The sequence below is a fragment of the Sinocyclocheilus rhinocerous genome, unplaced genomic scaffold (genome assembly GCF_001515625.1).
Source record: "Sinocyclocheilus rhinocerous isolate Xijiao unplaced genomic scaffold, SAMN03320098_v1.1 scaffold2183, whole genome shotgun sequence".
In the NCBI taxonomy this organism is placed as follows: Eukaryota; Metazoa; Chordata; class Actinopteri; order Cypriniformes; family Cyprinidae; genus Sinocyclocheilus; species Sinocyclocheilus rhinocerous.
Window position 1 is genome coordinate 388,204 of NW_015634579.1, and position 23,606 is coordinate 411,809.

Consider the following 23,606-nt stretch of genomic DNA (forward strand, 5'->3'; position numbering starts at 1 on the left):
AACAACCTTTCATTTTTGATTATTTCTACTTGCATAAGTAACATCTCTTGCTTCACGAAACTAACACAAAGACTTCATTTGCACCACACTTTTTTTCAACAAAGGCAATATTTGACTTGTATCTAGCACTGTGACAGAATCAGCACTTTGTTTGTAATTGCATTACCTTCTCATTTGTGCGTGGGATTCAGCCATTTAACCTTAGCTACCTGCTCTGGTAATTGCCACTTATGTAATACGAAACTTTCTTTTCTCAAAGTCACTTTGGCAAGAAATCGACTGCCAAAAATAAACCCCTTCATGTCCGGCTAATGTGCATCTATACCGCTCCACAGGCTTGAGCTAAACATTTTTCACAAGAGCCAATTAGCATAAATTACTATGTAAATACCTTGATTATTCCTGGAGTAAATTAATAAGGAAAGTGACAACCCATTGTTGTTTCTCCAGCAGAACTCTTGTCAATTGGCCTTTTAGAGTTTCCTCACGGTCACCGTCATTATCTCCAAATGATTCGTCTCATCTGGATCATTGTTCAAGTACTTATTTCATGAATATGGATGATTTAAAACTTGATCTCTGACACCTATTTGAATATGCACACCAAAGACTCCGCATCAGACATTTTCATTGGGATTAAAGGGATGATTCACTCAAAAATGAAAATTCTGTCATCATTTACTAAACCCTGAATGTTGGTACCAAACAATCTTAATTAAATATCTTTTACAAGACAATCTTCTTTTGTGTTCAACAGAAGAAATGAAGTCTTGCAATTTTGGAATGACACGAATGTGAGTAAATGATGACAAAAGTTTCATTTTTGGGTGAATTGTTCCTTTAATTAATTTAACCAAAACGTAATAAATATTCAACTGTTCTTTGTTTTCAAATTGACAATCCACTGGAAAAGTTAGAAATAACTAATCTGCTTGAATGACACACGGCATAATTAATGAAACCCGACACGCATAAATCAGTCAATGTCTGTTCACAAAGCAGCCTAATGAGTACAGAGCTGAGAGAGAGAGCGATCTAGGATCCATCAAACCCTGCAGCTCAGGAGAACAAATCTGCCAACAGGCCCACCAGTTGATGGTGACAATATCTGTCTGATCCTGACCACAAAGACAACCCCAGGACTGCACACATGCAAACAAGTACACTCCACATTGTCATGCCCTGAGGTGCTTCATTAGCACCTGTGCAAACCAGAGCAAAAAAATAATCCATATTTAGAGGTATCAGTGGCTGAAATATACAGTACTCCCCTAGTGAAAAATAAATATACTAAAATATATTTGAAATACATTTATTTTGTGCAAAGTATACTAAAAATACATTTAGATATTTATGTACTAAATAAAAATACCCTGTAATTGTACTTGTAGTATACTAAACTGGTATACTAATTTAGTACTTAATGCACTTTAATTGTGCGGAAGTAGTCCAACTGAAGATATAATGAAGTATATTTGATTGTGCTAAAGTGGAACTATATTGCAAGGTACACTTTAAATATCTTGCATTTAAAGACCGATATTATTCAAAGATCATACAATCCTCAATAGTGACATTAAAACACATTTTAGGCTTAATATTAAGAAATATGCATTGTGCACAAGTAGTACTCCAAATAAAGATTAATTATAATTTCTATATCAGTAAGTCTTGAGCGATATGTCAGTAAATATGTTATAGATTTGAAATGTACTTAGTATAAACTAAATGTATTTTAAATAAATTACTTTTTTTACTAGGGTATTCACAAGTTTTTTCCCCCAAGAAATTAACACTTTTATTCAGCGAGGATGCATTAAATTAATCAAAAGTGACAGTAATGATATTTAAAATGTTACACAAGATTCCTATTTCAAGTAAATGCTGTTCTTTTGAAGTTTCTATTCATTCAAAGGAATTATGGATACCATAAAACTATTAGGCAGCACATCTGTTTTCAACATTGATAATAATAAGACATTTTCTTGAGCAGCAAATCAGCATATTAGAATGATTTCTGAAGGATCATGTGACAGTGAAGACTGCAGTAATGATACTGAAAAGTCAGCTTTAACATCCCAGGAATAAATTATATTTTATCATATATTACAATATTAAACAGCTAGTTTAAATTGTAATAATATTTCACAATTTTTGCTGCATTTTTGACCAAACAAATGCAGGTTTGGTGAGCATAAGAGACGTTTAAAAATCTTACCAACCCTAAACTTTTAAACTGAAACTGTTTACCAACATTTTCCTATTTTTTTCTACATTCTATTCATATTTTCTGATTCCATTAAGCAAAATCAGTTAATGAATCAGTTAATGAAGGACACATTCAAGGTAAAAGTAGTGTTCTTATTAAAAGGAAGTAGTTGGTTGTTATCTACTTGTCGAGACTATAGCTACACTATAAAGTGAGTTTCCACCCAAGCGTCTGGCATGGCTCAAAAACTGAAGACAGCACAACTGAAGTGCCATCACTACCTTAAAGACATTTGACACCTCCGGGAAAGTCTGTTTCTTTGACGTGCAGCTTTCATCCCTCATGTTTTTCAAGACAGACTGAAAAAAGAGCTGCAATGGACCTGCTGACCCGACAGATGTGGCTCAGCACAAACCAAACTGCTCAGTCCCCCAATCCTTGGTTTAAAATGGAATCCAGCAATTGGAAACATTTCGGTTAAGGAAATGGACTTAATTTGGACGAATCATTTCACATTTTTATTTAGACTGTCACACTTGATTTAGTGTTAATGCACCATTTCATTCTTGAAACTGAAGTGATACTGAATGCAAAAATGTCCTCTCCAGTTATTTAATTTCAGATTTGGACAAGAGTAATCCTTTTTTTCTGTGAGCTATCGTAACTTTTTAAATGAAAAGTGCCTAGTCCCTCTCCTTCCATTACTTTCAGTGAAGAATCCAATGAAGCATGTTTCAAAACCGTCCAAATGAAAGACCTTTACAGTCTCCTCTGTCCACATCTTCCCCTTTCACGGAGTTGAAGTCTGTCTTCCACCACCTGTCACTCTCCCCTCATTTGTCTTGAAGCTCTACAGCCAATCATCTCTCAGTCTGACAGGACCGCAGTGGGACTGTTATGGGCAGGGATGTGAGTTTCTGCTGGAAGGCAAACAGTGGCTAAAGCCTGATCTGTAATGGTCAATACAGCTTAAACTAACAAGAACAAAAGATACGGCACTAGTGGAAGTATGTTTTTTGGGACTAATACCAGAAAGATGATAATCATTTAGTATCATGGTATAATTTCCAAGCACCAAGCAGAAATTGCGAATGAAACTGATGAAATATTTTGAAGTAGGAATGCACTAGTGATGCGCGGATGGCGGTTATATCCACGGGTCGGGTAATAAAAAATGCATTCTGATTATTTGCGGGTGGGTCACGGGTGGATAAGATAAATCTTATCAAATATTAAAATTTTTAATATTATATTAAATTTTTTAAATATTAATACTTGATGCAAATATTAACTACATTTTCTAAAATATGAACGTGTTTTAAATAGGCTACAGAAATTGAATAAACTGTAGGCCTAAATTAACATTAAAGTTATTCAACAAAACATTATTTAGTCAAGAGCAGTGAGGGATTTTCTATTTCTTTTGTTGTTTGATTAACATTATTGATAGACGGCACAATTTTATTAGGCTGCTGCTGTCACAAGACCTATTTCATGGATCCAATACTGATACTCATGTGTTTTCTTTCACAACTGTATACATTAACTAAAGACAAACCCGACAGTGCTTATGAGGATACGCGCCAGGATGACCATTTTGACATCATTTTGTGCAGCGCACGCTTTGGATGTGACTGTGAGCGCACAGAAAAGCGCCTCTGGAGAGCGCGAGTACTGAATGGCTTAAAAAGACGTGAAAAGAAAACATTTTTGTGACGATGCAACAATGACCGATTAGGCAATTGACAATTCTGTCAACTGTATCGAAACGCGAGCTAAAGTCTTGTATCGCAGCGTGCAGCAGCTCCAGATGTGTCGATGTGAAGAGAAGGTCAAAGACAGAGGACGCGGTACAGCTGAATCACTCAAATGACTGATTTGATCTGATGGTTTGTGTGGATTTATTTACTCATCTAACCAACACGCTATATTGAATAAATGTCTCATTTTAAAGTCGAAAGCTGTGGGAATGAGTAATGCGATATATGCGCAATCCCACACCGAAATTCAGGACCTGATTAAACATAATTCTATTATACAGAGAATTGTGAAATAGATTTCTATGACTTTTACAAAACTTTCTGGGTTTATTTATTTTTCCAAAACTTTCTAGGCCTGGAAATTATGCTGTTTTAAAATTCCATGACTGTACGAACCCTAAATGTGACAACTGGGTGCGGGTCGGGTGTGGTTATCTAAATCAGACAAAAATATAGGTGCGGGCAGGTGGCGGGTGGATCATTTATTTGAAGCTGCGGATTCGGGTGATGTTTTAGCTCATCCGCACATCGCTAGAATGCACAATATTAAAATGCTACCCAATACCGATTATTATTGTTTACGTAAATCATAGCCGCTAACTAATAAATTGCTGATATTAAATTTCAATACAATTTTGTCTAAATAATTTTAAAATAAAAAAACAAAAGCTACAAATGAAATAAATAATTAAATGTAATTAATTGTAATAATTATTAATTTAATTAATTTTAAGATAAATGTAAATGTAATTTAATTTAAATTAAATTATTCAAAAAAAGTTCAGTAAAAATGGGGCAAATAAGAATGATTAATTAAAACTAAAAACACACCTTTGTTACCTGAAACAAAATAAACTTTAACTCAAATGAAATAATATAGAAAAATTCTTTTTTTTCACTGAAATGAATATAAAAATACTTTTTTACTGAAATAAATAGAAAATACTTTTTTTTCAGTTAGTTGCCAAGGCAACATTTCTCATTTTCATTTAGTTTAGCTAAAATAACTAAGACTATATAGACATATATAGTTTTATAGCTTTAACAAAAATGTCAGTGTTTCTAAACAAACACCGATTCTCACACACACACACACACAACAAATTACCATTAATAAAATAAATGAACTACAAAACATTTCTAATATTGGCCAATAACCTATATATTGTGTATTTCTTTTACGAAGACAAACATTATTGTCTTTTTATAATATGCACCAACAAATCATGCAAAGGAACATATTAAGTAAAAAAAAAGTCATTTGATTATGACTCTACAATGAATAAAATCAATAAAACACATAATATTAGATAAGTGCCTTTACATAATAAATTCCTAATGGTAAAAAGTACCATGAGCAAGAAGCTTAATTTTCTCAAATCTGCTTAAAATGCAGGAATGACGTCAGTGTGTAACAGGTGTGTCGACCTGCCATCAATCACAAAGACAGTCCATTCAAACAAGCATCAGGTCCTCAGACACGCACGCTAGAATCATAACAGGTTTCTTTTTTTAATCGTTCGCTGTCTTGGCTGGCCTTTTGAGTATGCAGGCTTCTCAGCTGTCAGTCAGGCAGTGTGTGTGAGCTTTGGCCTTGTCAGTTTGTTTTGTGCACTGTCTGACCTCCCTCTGAATGATATGTGTTCTTTCAGGCCTCCCAGAGCGCTAGCACAGAGCCGCGCAAACCAAATTACGGAAGATTACTGTCAGTCGGCCCTTTGCCGCCGAGGTCTCATTTACATAGGGAAAACAAGGCAGCAAAAAAGGGCCATTATTGAAAACGGATTTATGAGGGAACCCTCATGAATTAAAGAAAGTGCAACGCATAATGTGGTTTTATTGTGTTTTGTCCAAGTGCCGGGTTATGAAGACTGTACCGACTTAGAGGCAGTCGGGGGACCTGGACGTACCCTCAGAATCTCAACATGGGAACGCTAGCCATTCTTTTACATTCTTTGGGTGCTGGAATGGAGAGTCTAGCTCTTGTTCCTCTGGGGAATGAACATTGTGAAACACCATGTGTGTCCACTGAATCCTGAAATATCGCCAGCCTGTCTTTTATGTACATCTATACACCACTGCTATGGCTCTCAGCATGCTAATTTCTGAAGGAACAATAGGGTTATATTTTGGTCATTTGCTGCAGCTCTAGTTTGACCCTTTATATTGATTGAACTATAAATATTTGGTGTGCATAAAAAAGTTAAAATATGAAGGCAATAATATGCATGGATTTTAGGGTTGAAGTCATATTTAGTTTATTATAACATTTAATAAAAAAGTCATTAAATTAAATGTAATTAATAAGTAATAAATTTAAAAATTATAACAACAAATGTAATTAAATGTAATTTAATGTTAAATAAAATAATTCTAACAAAACTGTACAGTAAAAATGGGGGAAACGAGCATGATCAATTACATAGAGTAATATTAAAGGGGTCAAATGATGTTGCTAAAAAGAACATTATTTTGTGTACTTCCACAACGAAACACAGCGTCTCCATGGCATGGCGGCGGCGGCAACAATACTACAGTGAGAATAAAAGTTACGCCTTCTTTCTTTGCGTGAACATTTGGGCGGTGTTATGCAAATCTTCCCACATAGTGAGGTAGATATGTGGGGGCGTGTTAGAACGAGCCGTTTTAGGTAGGCGTGGTTGAATCTTAACTTTTATAAAGAATATCTCTTTGGATTTGAGACTTTAGTGTTTGCAACTTTACAGATCTTCTTTATGCACCAAGAGCTTGTAACACTTCAAAGAGAAAGGAAAAATTTAAATCGCATCATATGACCCCTTTAACTGAGACACACACAATGCTAACAAATTACAAATAAAAACCCTCTAATTATTGTAATTATGTTTGTACTTTTAAAATACGAAGACAATAATTTGCCTTTTTTGACTTCTTATTTAATTGATTATAACATTTTATTTAATTCTAATTCTTAATATTTTTCAGAATTTACCTTAAATGTGTAGTTGTGATGCCATTTTGTAACAATTCTAGGATAAAGAGTTGCATGCAAATTGTTCTCTTCATTTACATAATACATTTAAATATTCAATATTATGTGTTTCATGTTATCTGTAGGTAGTGCACATCATGGAGAGAAAAGTGCTTATCTTAAAATAACTGACATCTTCACATGAATATTCACGATATAAATACTCACAAGACAAGGCAAAATTATAATATACCTTAAACTACCACCTCAATATTTGACATGAATCACTTCTCACTCATTTTGAGCCGAAGGACAAAGTCATCCTGATACTACAAGACAACTGATACTACTACTGCAACCATTTTAATAACGAATGCCGCAGTGCATGCTGGGAATAGGACAAATGGGACTATTTGCAAAGGACTCAAAAATATGCATTAATCAAACTCACTTGCTATACTTTTTGGTTTGACATTAAAAAAGTATGTAGTAATAGAAAATGCATTTCTTGTGTCCCAGAAAGTTGAAAGATGTGGAATAGTAAGTAAACAAACAAACAAACCAAACTAAAATTATTTTTTTAATATTATTTGCTTAGAATGTTTTTTTTTTTTCAGTGTGTTAGTAAAGTCAAATTTCATCTATACATGTAGCCACCAGGAGCGGTTCAAGGGATAATCTCTTCCTGAGTCGCAGCAAGGTATCACATCGCTGTCAAAGGAAGCACAGCTCCATCTCCATGTAATACACCCAATCAGCATCGCTCCATTGACCTCTACATCCAGAGTGTGTCACTGTTAATTACATATCCACAGACCTCTCTATTACCACAAAATGCTTCAGAGGTCTCTAAATGGACAATCTAAAAGAATTAAATTTATTTTTCTATATTTTGACAAAGCATTACGTCTCCTCAAACAAAGTCTCATATAGTACAGTATGCACTGGTTCATTCAATTAAAAATGTTTTAATGAGTTATATGTAGCGCTATGGGGTGATTCATTTTTGTAAATCAGCTTATTTGTATGTAAATTAAGCAGTTTTTTTGCGATTATTTAAAATGAGTTCCCACATATAAAAGAAAAAAAAAAGATTAAAATGATTAAACACTGTATGATTAAATCATTAAAATATATAAATGTATTTGATTAAAAACCAAAGTAGAATTAATGATTGCAAGCATCCAAACAATGCACATTAGAGGAGATAAAGGGAAAGTTCACCTCAAATGAAAATTCTATCATTAATTACTCACCCTAATGTCGTTCCAAACCCGTAAGACCTTCGTTCATCTTCGGAACACAAATTAAGATATTTTTGATTAAATTCGAGAGCTTTCTGACCCTCCATAGACAACAACACAAATGACATGTTCAAGGCCCAGAAAGGTAGTAAGAACATTGTTAAAATAGAAGCTATGAGAATACTCTTTGAGTGCAAAGAAAACAAAAATAACGACTTTATTCGACAATTTCTTCTCTTCCGTGTCAGTCTTTGCTGCCATTCACAAGAGTACCAAGCATGCTGGTGCTGCTGACGCAGGAGCAGCTGTTCTGATGTAGAACCTGGATGCGCTGCATCTTCTTCACAAGCAGAAGACATTGCTGTCTATGGAGGGTCTGAAAGCTCTCGGATTTCAGCAGAAATATCTTAATTTGTGTTTCGAAGATTAATAAAAGTCTTACAGGTTTGGAACGACATGAGGCTGAGTAATTAATGACAGAATTTCCATTTTTGGGTGAACTATCCCTTTAAGTTCCTGAAGGAATAAGCATTTTTGAACAAATCAGTTGAGTGAATGATTCAATGACTCCCACATAAAAACAGACATTGATTAATTCCTGAATGAATCAGCATATTCGAATGAATCGGCTGAATGACTGAATCAATAACTCATTCATAAAGACACTGATTAGCTGATTTATACTTCTGCGTCGGACCTACGTCATAGCCTTTACACCGTAGGCTATGCGTCAGTTTTCATTTATACTTCTGCGTCATTGTCCACGTCGACGTGCTAGTCTGCAGTGTCCACGGGCATGTTGCTGGTGTAACCCGCAGTACCACGGCAAAAGCCGAAGAAGAAGCGGCTCGTTGGAGAAGCATTTTATAGCCGTGACGGCGGCAAATAAATAGCAAATCATTAAATCATTATTTAAAACTACAAAAAGGAGACAACAACTGAACAGGAGAAGATGGCATTCTTTCAATCTCTACAAGGACTTGTACTAAGGCAGATCAACATTGTTTGTCGTGGACAACTACTGATGTATAATGCTATGTAGTATAATAAATGATAAGACACTTGTTCTTTGCTTTGTTTTATTTTATATAAGAAGGTGTAACATTAAAATATATTAAAGTGCACATAAACTCAAGTACATACGGAGGGAGGAATTCTAGCAGACCAATCACAGCGCTTGCGGTCCGCGTAGAATTGACGCGCTGTTAGATTTTTCAAGAGGCTACGGCTGTAGGGTGTGCGTCTATGCGTAGGCTACGGCGTAGGTTCGACACAGAAGTATAAATTGGGCTTTACTGGAGTAAGAATGCAAAATAATGAAACATATAAACATGCAAATTGTACTTTTACTGTAGTTGAACTACTTAAACTATAAGCAGCTTAAACTTATTGCTTGGAAAAACAGTAGCTCAGCAGCTCCCCCAACACTGTTCGGTGTTTTCAGGGAGGTTGTTGTTGGGGATGTGCATTGGAGGTTCTCAGGATTAGAAGAGGAGCTTTGGAAACACCTGGGGGTGCTTGGGAGACGCGGCTGCCAACCCTAAGCTGCGACACAGAGCTTTGTATGGAGATCTTAGGCTTTGAGTCCCTGCTATCACAGCAAAGTCCACCCCAGATGTTTCACATTCCGTCATGATCCCAAGGATTACTGGAACACATGACCTGAGCACCTTTGGACCGCGGTGCTTACGCAGGTTGCCACACACACACCGAAGTGGAAATGACAGAAGTTGTGTGCACATCAATAGAAGGTTCATTTTGTGCTTGCACAGCCAAAGTCCCAACTTAAAGCTCCTAAACCCTCAGAACACTAGGGTTATAAAACAAGGGGTGTGTATTAGTAGCCTACTTTATGAAAACAAAGCTTTGACGTCAAACACGCCTAAAGGCTGGAGAATGTTTTGGAGAAATTCCAAATGATAGAATGTTTGGCCCCATAGCTTTTAATACTGTGAGAACTGGGTCCCTTGAGCTGTGGCTTATTAATGTGTTTGGTGAGATTCCCATTAGGTACTACAAACCCCAATTCTTCTTCCTGGGCTAGATGCAAACAACAACATGACAGTTGGAAACAAACTGTAGTCCAACTCCTCCAGTTGATTCTTCTCAAGCACTAAACACACATTAAAGCACTTTACGTTGTTTACAGAAAGCCTTGAAACAATTCGCTGGACCTTTTTCTTTTTTACATCAGTAATGCCTGTTGGAACCACTGCCAGAAGAAGCATTAGCTTTGTTTTTCATACGCCGATCTCTCAGTGCAGCATCCAAAGCAAAGCTGACAGGTAACCTGAAACCTGCCAGTCGGATGAAACAAGACAATTGTTCTCGGCTAAAGCACTGAAACATCTTTCTAAACAGTATGACCGTCTGCAGGGCCAGGTTGTGGGACCAGCGAGCAGAAGTTTTGGGATGGTGTGGAAGAATCCAATGGATACCATCCAAAGCCCCACAAGCTCAGCCTGCGGGAATTATGCATTAGGAATGTTGTCATCGCAGCTCGAGTCGCAGACGGGCACAAAATTCTTTATTTTCCCTTTGGTGCTTTTTATTCTAAAGTGGTCTTTCATTGGATCTGGCAAGACATATCCAAGAGAGGAATGAGAAGTTAAATCACACAGATAGGCAAGAATGAGTCTGTCTACTCTAAATATAGTTTCCATGGGGACTGACTTCATCTTTAATTGCTAGTTTGAACAGCGCAATGGTAGAAATTTGTTGTTTTGTTGATGACCTGCACTGCTAATGAGGAACTCTGAGGGTTTCTGTGCTAGAAACTTATCTTAGGCTAACACAATGTGCATATGTTCAAATTCAAAATTGCTGTCATTAACACTTTCAAAAGAATGCAAATTCATCGCAATTCTTTTTGAGAAACTCAGTAAGAGAAAAATATAGTATCTTTATTAGGAATTAGCATCAAATGAATTAAGTTGAAGCTGAGGGTGTAAATTTTTTCAGTGTTAAAATACTCTCTCCTATGTCACCTTAATATGCACAGACAACTGTAAAAAAAAAAAAAAAAGCAAACACTGTGGCGCTTAATTTCTCTGATTGATGATATATACTGATTTTGATATATATGCAATTAAAAATAAAACATAATGAGACATAATGTTACAAAAAAAGCCTTCTATTTAAAATAAATGCTGAAAAATGAATCCTAAAAATGTATTCCAAAAAATATTATGATTTACATATTTATGTACTTAATAAAAAATACCCTGCAATTGTACTTTTAGTATACTACTATAGTTTTACTATAACTAAAGTCTGTTAAAATGGAGCAACACATTTTTTACTTAATGCACATTAATTGTATATATATATATATATATATGTGTATAAAAATATATATTTGATTGTGGTGTAACTATTGTAAGTATACTTTAGGTACACTTTAAATATCTTGCATTTAAAGACCAATATTATTTAAAAGATAATACAATTCTCATTAATAGTGACATTACAACTCATTTTAGGCTTAATATTAAGGAATGTGCATTGTACACAAGTAGTACCCCAAATAAAATTTAATTATAATTTTTATATCAGTAAGTCTCGAGCAACATGTCAGTAAATATGTTAATAGATTTGAATTATGAAAATATAAGACTTTTTAAATAGGGAATGCAAATAGACCGAAAACCAGTTATGACAGTAGACTCTTCACAGCTTCAGCTGACAGTTAACACAAGGAAAGAAGCACTTCATGTTTAGTGGGTCAACAGAAAATCAAATTAAAACATCAAACTAAACATCAAATTCATATCAATTCTGCAATGTTTAATTAGCACAAACAGACACTAATTAACAGAGACTGTTAAGAGGCACAAGCAAACACCCACCTATACGGCACAATAAAGATTTTCGCAGCGTATTTAGCATGTAAATAGAGAGCTTCCATACTGTTATCACAAATGAATATTTCACAGTTATGTACATAATAGTGCTCGTAAAGCATTAAGCATCCTGTCCTCTTCGGGGAAAGCTTCATTCCAACGCAGAATTCATTCACTTTCCCATTTGCCTCACACTGTGCTTCTGATAGATTGTGGGATAAATATATCATCTCCGAGATGAGATGATAATAAGATTCATAATGACATAACAGCTAAGTTGGGACAACAAATGCTAAGAAATTGCCTCAGAACCTCCTGTTTCCCAACATCTGAGATCTTCCAAAAGCTTGAAAACAGTCTGACCTTCCTAGAGTCAGTTTTATGACACCTCTGTAATCATGACGTCCACCTCATTAACTAAGTGAAGCATGTTATAATGCTATTCCAAATTTTTATTCCAAATTGAACGTGTCTGTGGAAATGTGGACCGTAAGCTCAAGGTCAAAATTCACCAGGGGACTCTGGGAGAAACGAAAATTACATATTTTAATCATCATAAAAAAGACGGGGGAAAAAGAAGATTTTAATTCCGCTGCCCGGCAATAAAAAAAAGACTAGAAAAAGATTACATCTCTGTCCATGCGCCAGCTACAGGAAAGAAAATTACAGACCTTTTGACTTTGTAGTGCTACCGGACTTCAGTTTTAAAGGTAGAGCCATTGAGCAAGCAGTCATAAACAAGATAATAGTATCATTTATCACTAGAGCGATATTTCTGGCTTAATGCAAAGCTGTTTTGTTTTAGCCTATTATAAGTGTTAGCTCATTATAGGATTATTTTCCCCTTCATTTTAAGGTCAGGCTTTGAAATTCCAATGAAAAACTGAGGGAAAGTGTGCTGGTCTATACTTACAAAAGAATGCTTGTGAGCTTCTCTGCAATGTTGTTGAATACGTATTACTGACTCCTGTCTTATTGTCGCAATTTGGCATTCAGAAGAAACTGCAGCAGCGTGATCTACGACTGAAATATTTATCCGCATGGCTCTTTTCTGCTGAGAATGTTCTGCGATTGCTTTCCCGAAAGCAATGTGCCTAATGGTGAAATGATGCCTGCCAAAAATGACTGTGATGGTTTTTAGAGAAGGCTTTGATGACTGATTTCACAGTAGCGCTGCAATGTTTCTGGAAGCTGCTTCCTCTAGGCGAATAGCAGGGAAAATTTTACGCTAAAGAAGTCTGAAATACCATTTTATGCTAAAAGCTTTAAAATAATCAGAAGTATATTGCAATACAAATGTAAACATGTTAAAGGAATAGTGCACCCAAAAATAAAAAATGCCCATAATGCTCTTTTCCTTTCTGTGAAAGTGAATGGTGACCAGCGGCTATCAAGTACCACAAAGTATCATAAAAGTATCATAAAATAAGTCTATACGACTTATTACATTGCAAGACAATTTTTATGATAATTTTATGGGGATTTTTGTCATTTTTAGAGCTTGACAGCTTCTTGTCATCATTTATTTCCATTGTATTGAAAATAACAGCATGAACTTTGTGCTAAACATCTAAATTTCTCACTGAAAAAAAATAAAAGGTTTAGATTAACATGAGGGTGAGTGAATGATGACAGAATTAATTTTACTGAGTGAACTATCTCTTTAAAGTCAAACAGCATAGTGCACATCAAATCTTTTGAGATTATTGAATGATCCCCAGAAGTTAATTTGCTAAAAGCTGAAAAAAAGTAAAGAACTGCCACAAAGCAAATCAGTTCAAGGGCCCCTGTAGACAGATTCACCTTTACTGGGGTTAAAAAGCGTCCACCTCAAAAGATGAATGATCATGTCAGGTAAAACCAACCAACAGTATCAGAACAGAGATCAAGCATGTGGAAAAAGCCCTGAAAGCACAAAAGAGCTGTAAAATAAATGGACAGATAGAAGAAAACAAAATCAATTCTGGAATGGCAGACAGTTGACAGCTTCAAAAAAGGAATAATAAAGAGCTGCTCTATTGGCCGGTGACTTTGTGTACTGTACCTTTTTATTGTGTCTATGTGTCTTTGTAATTTTAATATTGATTTTTCATTGTTGAACTTGTTTAAACTACTTGTGAATTTTCTGCTTTGTTGGAAGAACTGTGTAGACAGGACTTTTAATGTACTTGTTTGCAATGCCAAACGAAACAAATGTTGACAGCACGAAAGTGCCTGTAGCACAAATCAATAAATAATTGTGGGCAAATTCGTCAGCCATGCCCCAAGACAATCAACAAAAATCAAAGACCTTCTAGGAATACTGTATGTGAAAAATTAAAGCTGATGAGACATCTTATGATCTAGTACTCAGAAGTGAATTATCTTTCTCATTTTGATATTGCAGACAGTGATGCAGAAGTATGCTTTATTTAGTAAAACATCATACTGTATACACACATTTTATACACATGATATAACTCATAAAAAAAGGGGAAGAAAATATTTTGCAAAACTAATACTTTTTGACTTTTGACAAATATATTCATACTATATTTTTTTATCAATAATTAAATGTTATATATAGGGGTGGGCGATACGTTGGTAGACACGATTAACCGGTAGAAATTTGTCAACCGGTAGAATTTTGGACTGTCATTTCTAACGCGATTAAACGCTCACATGATTTTGCTGTGCTACGTGGTCACGAAAACGTGTTTTTAAGCATTCCGTCTGTTTGTGAGCGCTGTCAGAGAGGCGTGTGCACGTGAAGATGGTATTGAATAGAGCACGGGAGTATTGAACAGAGTTATTTTTGCCGCTTTATAGGCCTTGAACGGTCAAATACACACACTTGTATGTGTTAAAATGCCCGTCTTTGCAAGTATTCCCATAAACACAGTAATTTTGGTCTTTAGTGAAAGCAAACAGCTGAGAAAGAAAACACGTGTAACAGTATATTGGATCCGGGCAGCTCTTAAAGTGACAGCAGTCTAACATTCCTGTTGTCTGTCATTCATGTTAATCAAACCACAAAAGAGAGAAAACCTCTCACTGCTCTTGACTAAATCAATTTTGTAACTTTGAGTCACATTAAAAACATGTCTCTGAAATGGTTTTCAAAACTGTCCAGGAGCAGCCCAGCACTGTCTCACTCATCTAACACACCCGATTTAACTCGTCAGCTCATTAATAGAGACTTTAAGACCTGAAGTGTGTCAGAAAAGGTAAAAAGAGTTGAGAGAAAGTATGATGCGTGTCAGATCCTATATAGTATAGTATATATAAATATTTTATGTGTGTATTAGGCTACATGTGTATATTATATTTAACCTATATAGCTAGGATTACACACCCAACACTTAATTAGAAATGAATTTGACCAAAACCAAAATGTCTGTCCTATTTGCACGTGGGTGAAGCCGTAAAGATTCTGTGATCATCAATCTGAGATGTGTCAAGATGTGCACTGCAAATCCACCTACAGTGCATTGTGCAAAAGACAAATGGGAACATGTAGGGTATGAACCTTTCCCAGGTGACCTTTAAAATCCTCATGGAGGCAGCCCGTGTTAACGCTGAATTATACTGCACACACCTTCCTACAAAGCTGCTAACTGACCTTCCGTCTCAGACTGCATGCGATTGTTAACGTGTCTTTCAAGAGATGGAAATTAAAGGGGTCATATGATGCTTTTTTAAAGATCATTATTTTGTGTATTTGGTGTAACAGAATATGTTGACATGCTTTAATGTTCAAAAAACACATTATTTTTCAAATACTGTACATTATTGTAGGTCCTCTATGCCCCGCCTCTCTCAAACGCTTCGTTTTCTACAAAGCCCCCTCCTTGAGACTTTAGTCTTTGCAACTTCAGGGATCTTATCTATGCACAATCAGCTTGTAACACTCCAAAGAGAAAGGAAAACTTGAAATCGCATCATATGACCCCTTTAACATTAAATTACGCCAATGTGAAGATTAGCTGATACTGACTAATGTGTTTAATTAAGATGCTAGGCAGAACCCTCCGTTAACTGATCAACCTTTGACATGTTATTTCCGATGCCGTGAGTGCGTGGGGAACTTCAGAAACATAAAATGAGTGCCAAGCAACTTTTGATGGAGTGAAAGCAATAAGTAAGCTAAAGGAATTTTATTTGATTTTGTGGGTGCTGACAAAACTTTAAATCAATTATTATAGATGAAAAACTTCAGTGAGGGTATTGTTTCTAGTACTGGGGATTTTGATTCATCCCAGTGACTCAAATCTTTTGATTCCATTCACCAATATGATTCATTCTTTCTGTAAATTAGCCTATATCATTAGGCTGAGACAAATGTCTTTTCATCTATTGTGAGTCAATGAATCAATGACTGAGTCATTCACAACCAAAATGAGTCTTGTTATGCCTTATTAAACTTTATGTCTTCAAGTCAGCTAAAAGATGAAGAAATAGCTTTTAAGCACAATAAGCTCTTGCTCAACCAAACAAAATAAAGCAGATTGATTTGTTTTCCTCCATTTTGTCAACTAGAGCCGACATTTATCAAGCAACCAAAGCAGTCATGCACTTCCAAGGAAGATTTTCAGTGTGAGTGGAAGAGAAAGTGAACGATTCATTCACTTAAAAAGAGTTGTTTAAAAACACACACTCGTTTACTTAAACGATTCATTCAGATTCGTCCCTTTTGGCTAGTTTTAAAATAATCAAACAGCAAATAACAAACAGCGAATTGAAAAAGCATCAGAAATGTAATGAGCCTAATCCTGGCCAACGAAAAACGTTTAAATTCAATCTCTGTCGGATAAACAGCTGCTAATCCCACTAAAAGCACATCTTGGCTTGAAAGTCGAGCAATTACTTCAACATTAGCTTTCAAGTTGAGCTTCATCGGTCTGATCCTGATATCTCCTCTTGTCGCACTTAGCCAGAAGGCCTACCTTTTGTCGAATCTCCTCCTCCATTTTGACGGGTGATCCATACTCAGCCACCTGCTTGACTCCTTCACTGGCGAAACCTCCATACTCCCATAACACATAGCTCCTTGAGTGAGACGCGCCAATGAGAGCCGACCAATGATTAGCACGTCCTTTGGGACAGAAACAACAGCGGTGAACATAACAGATCTTTTGAGCTGCAGCTTCATATAAAGCTAAATCCTCCCAGTTAATTGCACTTCTGAAGTAACTTGTTCTCTAGCGTGTATCTTCACACATCTAAGCTTCTACTCTTGTCTCTCTTTAAAGAGCCTACTGCATACATCAATGTCTGTTTCCACAGACCCATTAACTAGCAGCAGTGCACTGTGACAACATCCGCCTGGCTTCTCTTATCTCACAAAGTATCACGGTCCAGGCTGTAGTCTTGCCTGCTTGCCAGACAGTAAATAACAGATTGGATCATTGCTGCCACACACATAGGTAACGAACCAGCTCTCCTGCTGACTGCTATATTTGCAAACCAGCCCTGAGAGCTACAGCTGCAAGAAAAAGATATTGCTGCCCACCTCTGCCCATGTTACCATTCTTTCTGCAAGACACTTCAAATTTTCAAGTTTGAGATGTAAAATCAGTGTGGCATTAAACATATCAAGAATGTGTGTTCAGTGCTCTTTAAAACTCAATTGTAGTACCTGACTGTTAAAACTATATTTTTGCAATTTATATAAAAAATAAATTAAAAAAAAAGAGTTTGTAAAACTTTGCCACGTCACACTTATAAAGATGCTGGATGATTTCAAACACGTTTATCAAACTGAAAGAGAACATGGAAAATGCATGGAATATAGCAAATGTCTTACATTTCATTTAATTTCATATACTTACATTTCTGTGTAAAAAATAAATAAATAAAAAAATAAAAAAATAATAATAAAAAGCAGATGTTGTCTGGTGGTCTTCTGAACAAAATCTGATATTTCATACTTTATTGTTAATTACTAATATTAGTAACTATATATTAAAAATAATTACAAATATAAGTAACTACATATTCAATAATATTCTGTCACATTATTACAATTCTAGTGCAAACTTTTTAATCACTAAATTTTCAGCATCTACATTTGATTTGATTTATAGTACAGATAAATTACAAAATTATCAAATTGTCAAATTTGTAAAAATGTAATACCAAAAATCAGCAAAATGAAAATGTGTTTTATAGGCAGGATACTGCACAACCCTAGAACAATGTACCTCACAATGTGATAATATTATTTTAGAATAATATAATATTTTACATAATATTTAATCATGTTAATCTGTTGATTTATTAATTTTACTATTAATTCATATTTTAGTTTTTATTTTAATTTTAGTAAATTTGCTACTGCATGTGCTTTTGTCATTTTTATCAGTTTTTTTTTCTTTGTTTAGATTTAATTTCTATTCATTTTAGTTTTAGCTGTAGTCATTTTAGTACTTCAATTTAAACTTATTTCAGTTAACACCCTTTCTGATTTTTAAGCTTAAGTTCTTCATCTAATATTTATACTTTATTTCAGCTTTATTTCAATAAATGAAAACTGTTTTAAATGGTTTTAGTTTTAATTAACAATACTGATGTGATTACTGTGCTCTTTTGTCACAAAGGGTTTATTCTTACTTGGGTAGTCTTTGGGATGCACCTTCTCAGACCAGTTTCCATAGAAAGTGACTCTATACTTGGCAGTTCCACAAGCACAGCACTCTTGAATAGGTTTTTCAGTCGTCGCAACTGGATCTGCAATGCACAACGATCAGAAGATTATAGTTATTTATCTTCAATTGCATTGTGTCCATTATTTCCATTTTACATCCTTATTTTCAACCAACTGCTGAGAATCTACTTTCTCCTTTTCTTGTCACATAATAATGAATACGTGCATTTAACTGCCTCCTTCCACACACACTCTAGCCTATACAAATATTAAACATACACAAACTGATGTGGCATGCATAAACACAACCATTTACAAGGCATATATTTTATTTAGCAACATGTAAAAATTTTATCAGAGGGATGTGCATGAGAAACCCAGCTTTAAAATTACCTTTCTCACAGAGTCTTTTGGTAAGTGAGCCCTCATCTTGGAAGAAAATGATTCTTCGCTGCACAACACTGGCCCTGTAATGAAGACATTACAATGTTCATCCAACTTTTTCTGCCTTTTATCTGCCTTTTAGATATAGTTCTGAGAAAGTGCACTTTTACATTTACTGTACCACCATTATCGCATTCAAAATTGTATTGTAGTGGGAACAGATGATGCATCTTTTTAACAAAGGCTTCCGTGCATAATGCTGCATTTGCATAATGCTACTATCCGAGAGCATATTTCAATGACTCCAGTCAGCATCCTGAATGCTTTAAACAGTTCAGCTTTTAAAATGAAGCTGTATAGAGACATCAACTGATGCCAATATGTTTAGCAAGCGTTGGAGAAAAAGCAAATGTATTCAAGAGCACCATCTATGTTCAGGGGATGGTGGAGGTTTGAATCTCTTTTAAACCTGCCGCTGATGGAGTACCCCAGAGACCTAGTCACACTCGGCTTAGATCGACTCATGTGGAATATCAATGGTAAGTCCTGCAACTATCCCACTAGAGCCCATTGCCATTGCTGTCAGTCAAGGATGTAGGTCTGACCGTAACGCTATGCCCTCTTGAGAATAATCCCACATGTTTTATGTGGGTGGCTTACAAGAGAGTCTGGTGCTGGCCTTATCAAAATGTGAAGGTGTCTACAATATGACACATTTTTGGCTCATCTGTGCTTTGCAAAGTGCATTTTGAGAAATTGAGTAGCACCGTATTTGACATAGAAAAGAACCTTGAATGCTGTTCCTCTTCACGGCCCTTTCACTGCAAACACAATGCAAAAGAAACAAAATGAAATGCCACCCAAGTCTAAAATAAAGTGGGATCAAATCATAAGATGTATTTGTATTATTGAATTACTGCAGTGAAGCGCACTGTTTGACAGAAAATGTTTGATTGCAGTTTCTCTTCAAAACAAACACTGCGAAAACAGTGTGAACCGCTGCCAAATATATATTCTTTAAAAGTTAGCAGCAAAAATAAAGTAAAACATGTGGAGTCAAGTCTACAGGTGTATTTGTACTAATTAATTTTTTATAAATTATTTAATTACTGCAGATTTGAATGAAATTAATTTACATTTAGTAGCTGCTTTTATCCAAAGCGACTTACAAATAAGGACAATAGAAGCAATCAAAACCAACAAAGGAGCAACAATATGTAAGTGCTGTGACAACTTTCGGTTAGCCTAATGCAGTATATGTAGCACATTTTTAATTATATTTTTAATATAATAAATAAAAATAAAACAAGTAGATAGAATAGAAAAAAACAACAATAGGGAATGCTAATGCTAGAGGCACTTTTGTCTTTTTAAATATAACATGTAGTTAGAATAGAAAACAGTTTTTTTTGTTTGTTTAAATAAAAAAAGAAAACAAGTAGATAAAATAGAATTAGAATGGAGAATGCTAGAGTTAGAGGGTCAAATGAAGATGTTTAGGCCTATATATTAACATTTGTATACAATTGTTTCACAAGTATAAAATGGTTGAACCTGACTCTTATGCAGAATTTTTAAAAGGAACTATAAATATTAATCCATTAACTACAATAAAACATGAAATTTAATTAAAATATGTATATTAAAATATGTATATAATAAATAATATATTATTTATTAAACAAATTTGTTTTAATTGTTTTTATGTAAAATTATATACTGTATATATAATAATGGATGAGAAAAAAACAGTACAAAAATAAAAACAATGCCAATATTACAAAATATAACAAAAAAAATGTATAAATCACTAATTTTTCTAAAGAAACACTGTCCTACAGTGACACCAGCAGGTAAAGTTACAACAGGAGTACGCGTCTGTCTCGCCTCTCCTGAGCCCACTGAGTTTTAACAGACCCCCTAAAGTGTGAAGTGGGTTTAGTGGGGGGTAACTGAGAATGAATGGGGTAAAATCACGTGAGAGGAGGCAATGCCTCCATCGCGATATGATTTGATATGACTGGTTGTTTTGCTGTGATTGGTTCACGTGATAAATCCGGCCTCTTGTGTTCTTGCGCATTCCGCGTTCACGAATCAGTCTGAATAAACAATATAATGGTGTTAATGGAAAGGCGTTAATTAAAAAAAAAAAAAAGTAAACAACTTGCACACTTAGATATAACCTCTTTGTTACGTCAAAATAAGACTTAAAATGGTATGAAAACATGATCTGTGGGAGTTTTTAGTGAGTAATCAGCTTGGGGAAATTGAAAGTAAATCTCCGCATCTGTGACCAATATTTACCGAGCTTTGATGACTGATGATCCGTCATCAAAACGATCCCGATCCTTGAAATCAGCTTGGGACATCCCTAATAGTTATACGACAGATCACAGCTTATGCCTGTATTCCAAAGGGTCTATGAACATATGTGCGTTTGGTGTGAAAGTGACGTGACTTGTAGAAAAAGTGTAAAGGTTACACGAAAGGCCCTTAATATTGGCCAACAAAGTATGACTGTTCAGGACTTGATCCTTTCTTCTTAAAACTTCTTAAGACGTCTCCTCTGTTGGTATTTGGTCTTGATCGTCTCATCTGAGGACCTGAAAGTAATTTATCTCCAGAATCCCAAAGCTTGTCAACAAAACTATCACGTTTACTGCATCTTATCTGCCTTCCACAGCTTGATGGCACCAGAGAATCAAAGGAAACAAAATCCAGATCAAAACTTCCTTCCAATCCCTGGTCTGTTTGACATTTCACTAGAAAAGTGCTGGAGGGATTCCAGATGTAATTGCACTTTTATTTGATGTTCATTGGGCACCGTTGCCAGTTGTGTTTCGGAGCCTGAGCGCTGGCATTCGGCCCGCTGCTACAAGGTGCAATGTCTCCACGGTTCTGACACGCCAAGGCGAAGTGACAGCAGATCCAACATGTTGGCACAGCAGATGCTTCCCTGAAAATGTTTATTGGAAAAAAAACAAAAAACAGACATCCCTGCCCTAATAAGACAGATGGATAAATTAAAAGCTACAATAATAATTCCTCAAGTTCGCAGATGGACGGAGACGAGACCTGGGTAGGTGATATGGGTTCTGAGTGAGGTGGAGGAGAGATTGCTATCCTTTTTAAGAAGTAAAAAAAAAAAAAAGAGGACGGGGGTCAGAGACAGGACAAAAGGGATGAATGAGTAAGTAGGTGATAAAGCGAGATGGACACTAGCTCATAAATACACTGTGAAGGTTTTAATTGTCTCAACATCAATTTAATTTCACAACTGCTACACAAGCAAATTTAAATCTGCTTTACTAAGTAGTAGTACTAATCAGGGGCTCATTTAAAGGGTTAGTTCACCCAAAAATGAAAATTAGCCCACAAATTACTCATCCTCGGTGTATATGACTTTCTTCTTTCAGACGAATACAGTCGGAGTTATATTAAAAATTGTCTTTGATCTTTCAAGCTGTTTAATGCCACTCAGTGGGTGTTGCATGCATCAGTCCAAAAGAAGTTAAATAAAAAGCGCCCATCCATAAAAAAAGTGTCTCACACGGGTTCGGGGGGTGAACAAAGGCCTCCTGTAGCGAATCGATGCCTTTTTGTAAGAAAAATATCCATATTAAAAACGTAATAACTTTAATGTAGCTTGCGCCAACAGTCCTACACGGAAGCAGCTCCGGGCGGATGACGTATGAGTTCAGCGTTGCGCATGCGCCGGTGAGTCTCGTGAAAACCAGCGTTTGTTAACAGGAGCAAAGGAAGCAAAGTTTCCTTACTTTAGCAAAGGAAAACCAGTCTCCTCTTGGCTTATATCGAAATCCTCCGACATTCTTCTTTACAAATCCTCATTTTGTACTTCTAATAAGTGACCGTTGTTTTGTTTTGATCTCTCACCTGCGCTTCTGAGCGGCGCATTCGCAAAGTTGACCTCCATACGTCATCCACCCAGAACTGCTTCCAGTGTACAACAGTGAGCGCAAGCTAGATTAAAGTGATTAATACATTTTGAATATGGATATTTTTCTTACAAAAAAAACGCATCGATTCACTACAGGAGGCCTTTGTTCACCCCCCCAGAGCCGTGTGAGACACTTTTTTTTTTATGGATGGGCGCTTTTTATTTAAATTCTTTTGGACTGATGCATGCAACACCCACTGAGTGGCATTAAACAGCTTGAAAGATCAAAGACAATTTTTTATATAACTCCGACTGTATTCGTCTGAAAGAAGAAAGTCATATACACCTAGGATGACTTGAGGGTGAGTAATTTGTGGGCTAATTTTCATTTTTGGGTGAACTAACCCTTTAAGCAGTTGCATCACTTTTATGTGCATTATTTCAATGGAAAAAAATATATATTTATTCACAAACCTGTTAAAATATCATGACAGAACAAAGGCTGACTGAATGACACTTTCATTTAAGCTGAATATTGGTTTAGCCAACAATTTTCCAAAATGTAAAATAGTTACGAATTACCATCTGATTGTGTTGCAAGTTTACCCAAAAATGAAAATCCTCATCAGTTATTCACCTTCATGTTATTTCAAAATCCATAAGACTTTCATTCATCCTCGAAACATAAATGAAG

General features: G+C 35.6%; 1 protein-coding gene across 1 annotated transcript in view; it reads right to left on the reverse strand.

Annotated features, from left to right (window-relative positions):
- LOC107745929 (spondin-1-like) overlaps nucleotides 1-23,606 on the reverse strand; it is a 69,536-nt gene that overhangs the window by 36,335 nt on the left and 9,595 nt on the right. Inside the window, exons 5-7 of the mRNA XM_016559967.1 lie at nucleotides 19,024-19,097; nucleotides 18,597-18,713; nucleotides 16,931-17,079 (exon numbers count right to left, since the gene is read on the reverse strand). Of these exons, the coding sequence (XP_016415453.1) occupies nucleotides 16,931-17,079; nucleotides 18,597-18,713; nucleotides 19,024-19,097 (340 nt within the window). The remainder of the gene's footprint in view (nucleotides 1-16,930; nucleotides 17,080-18,596; nucleotides 18,714-19,023; nucleotides 19,098-23,606) is intronic.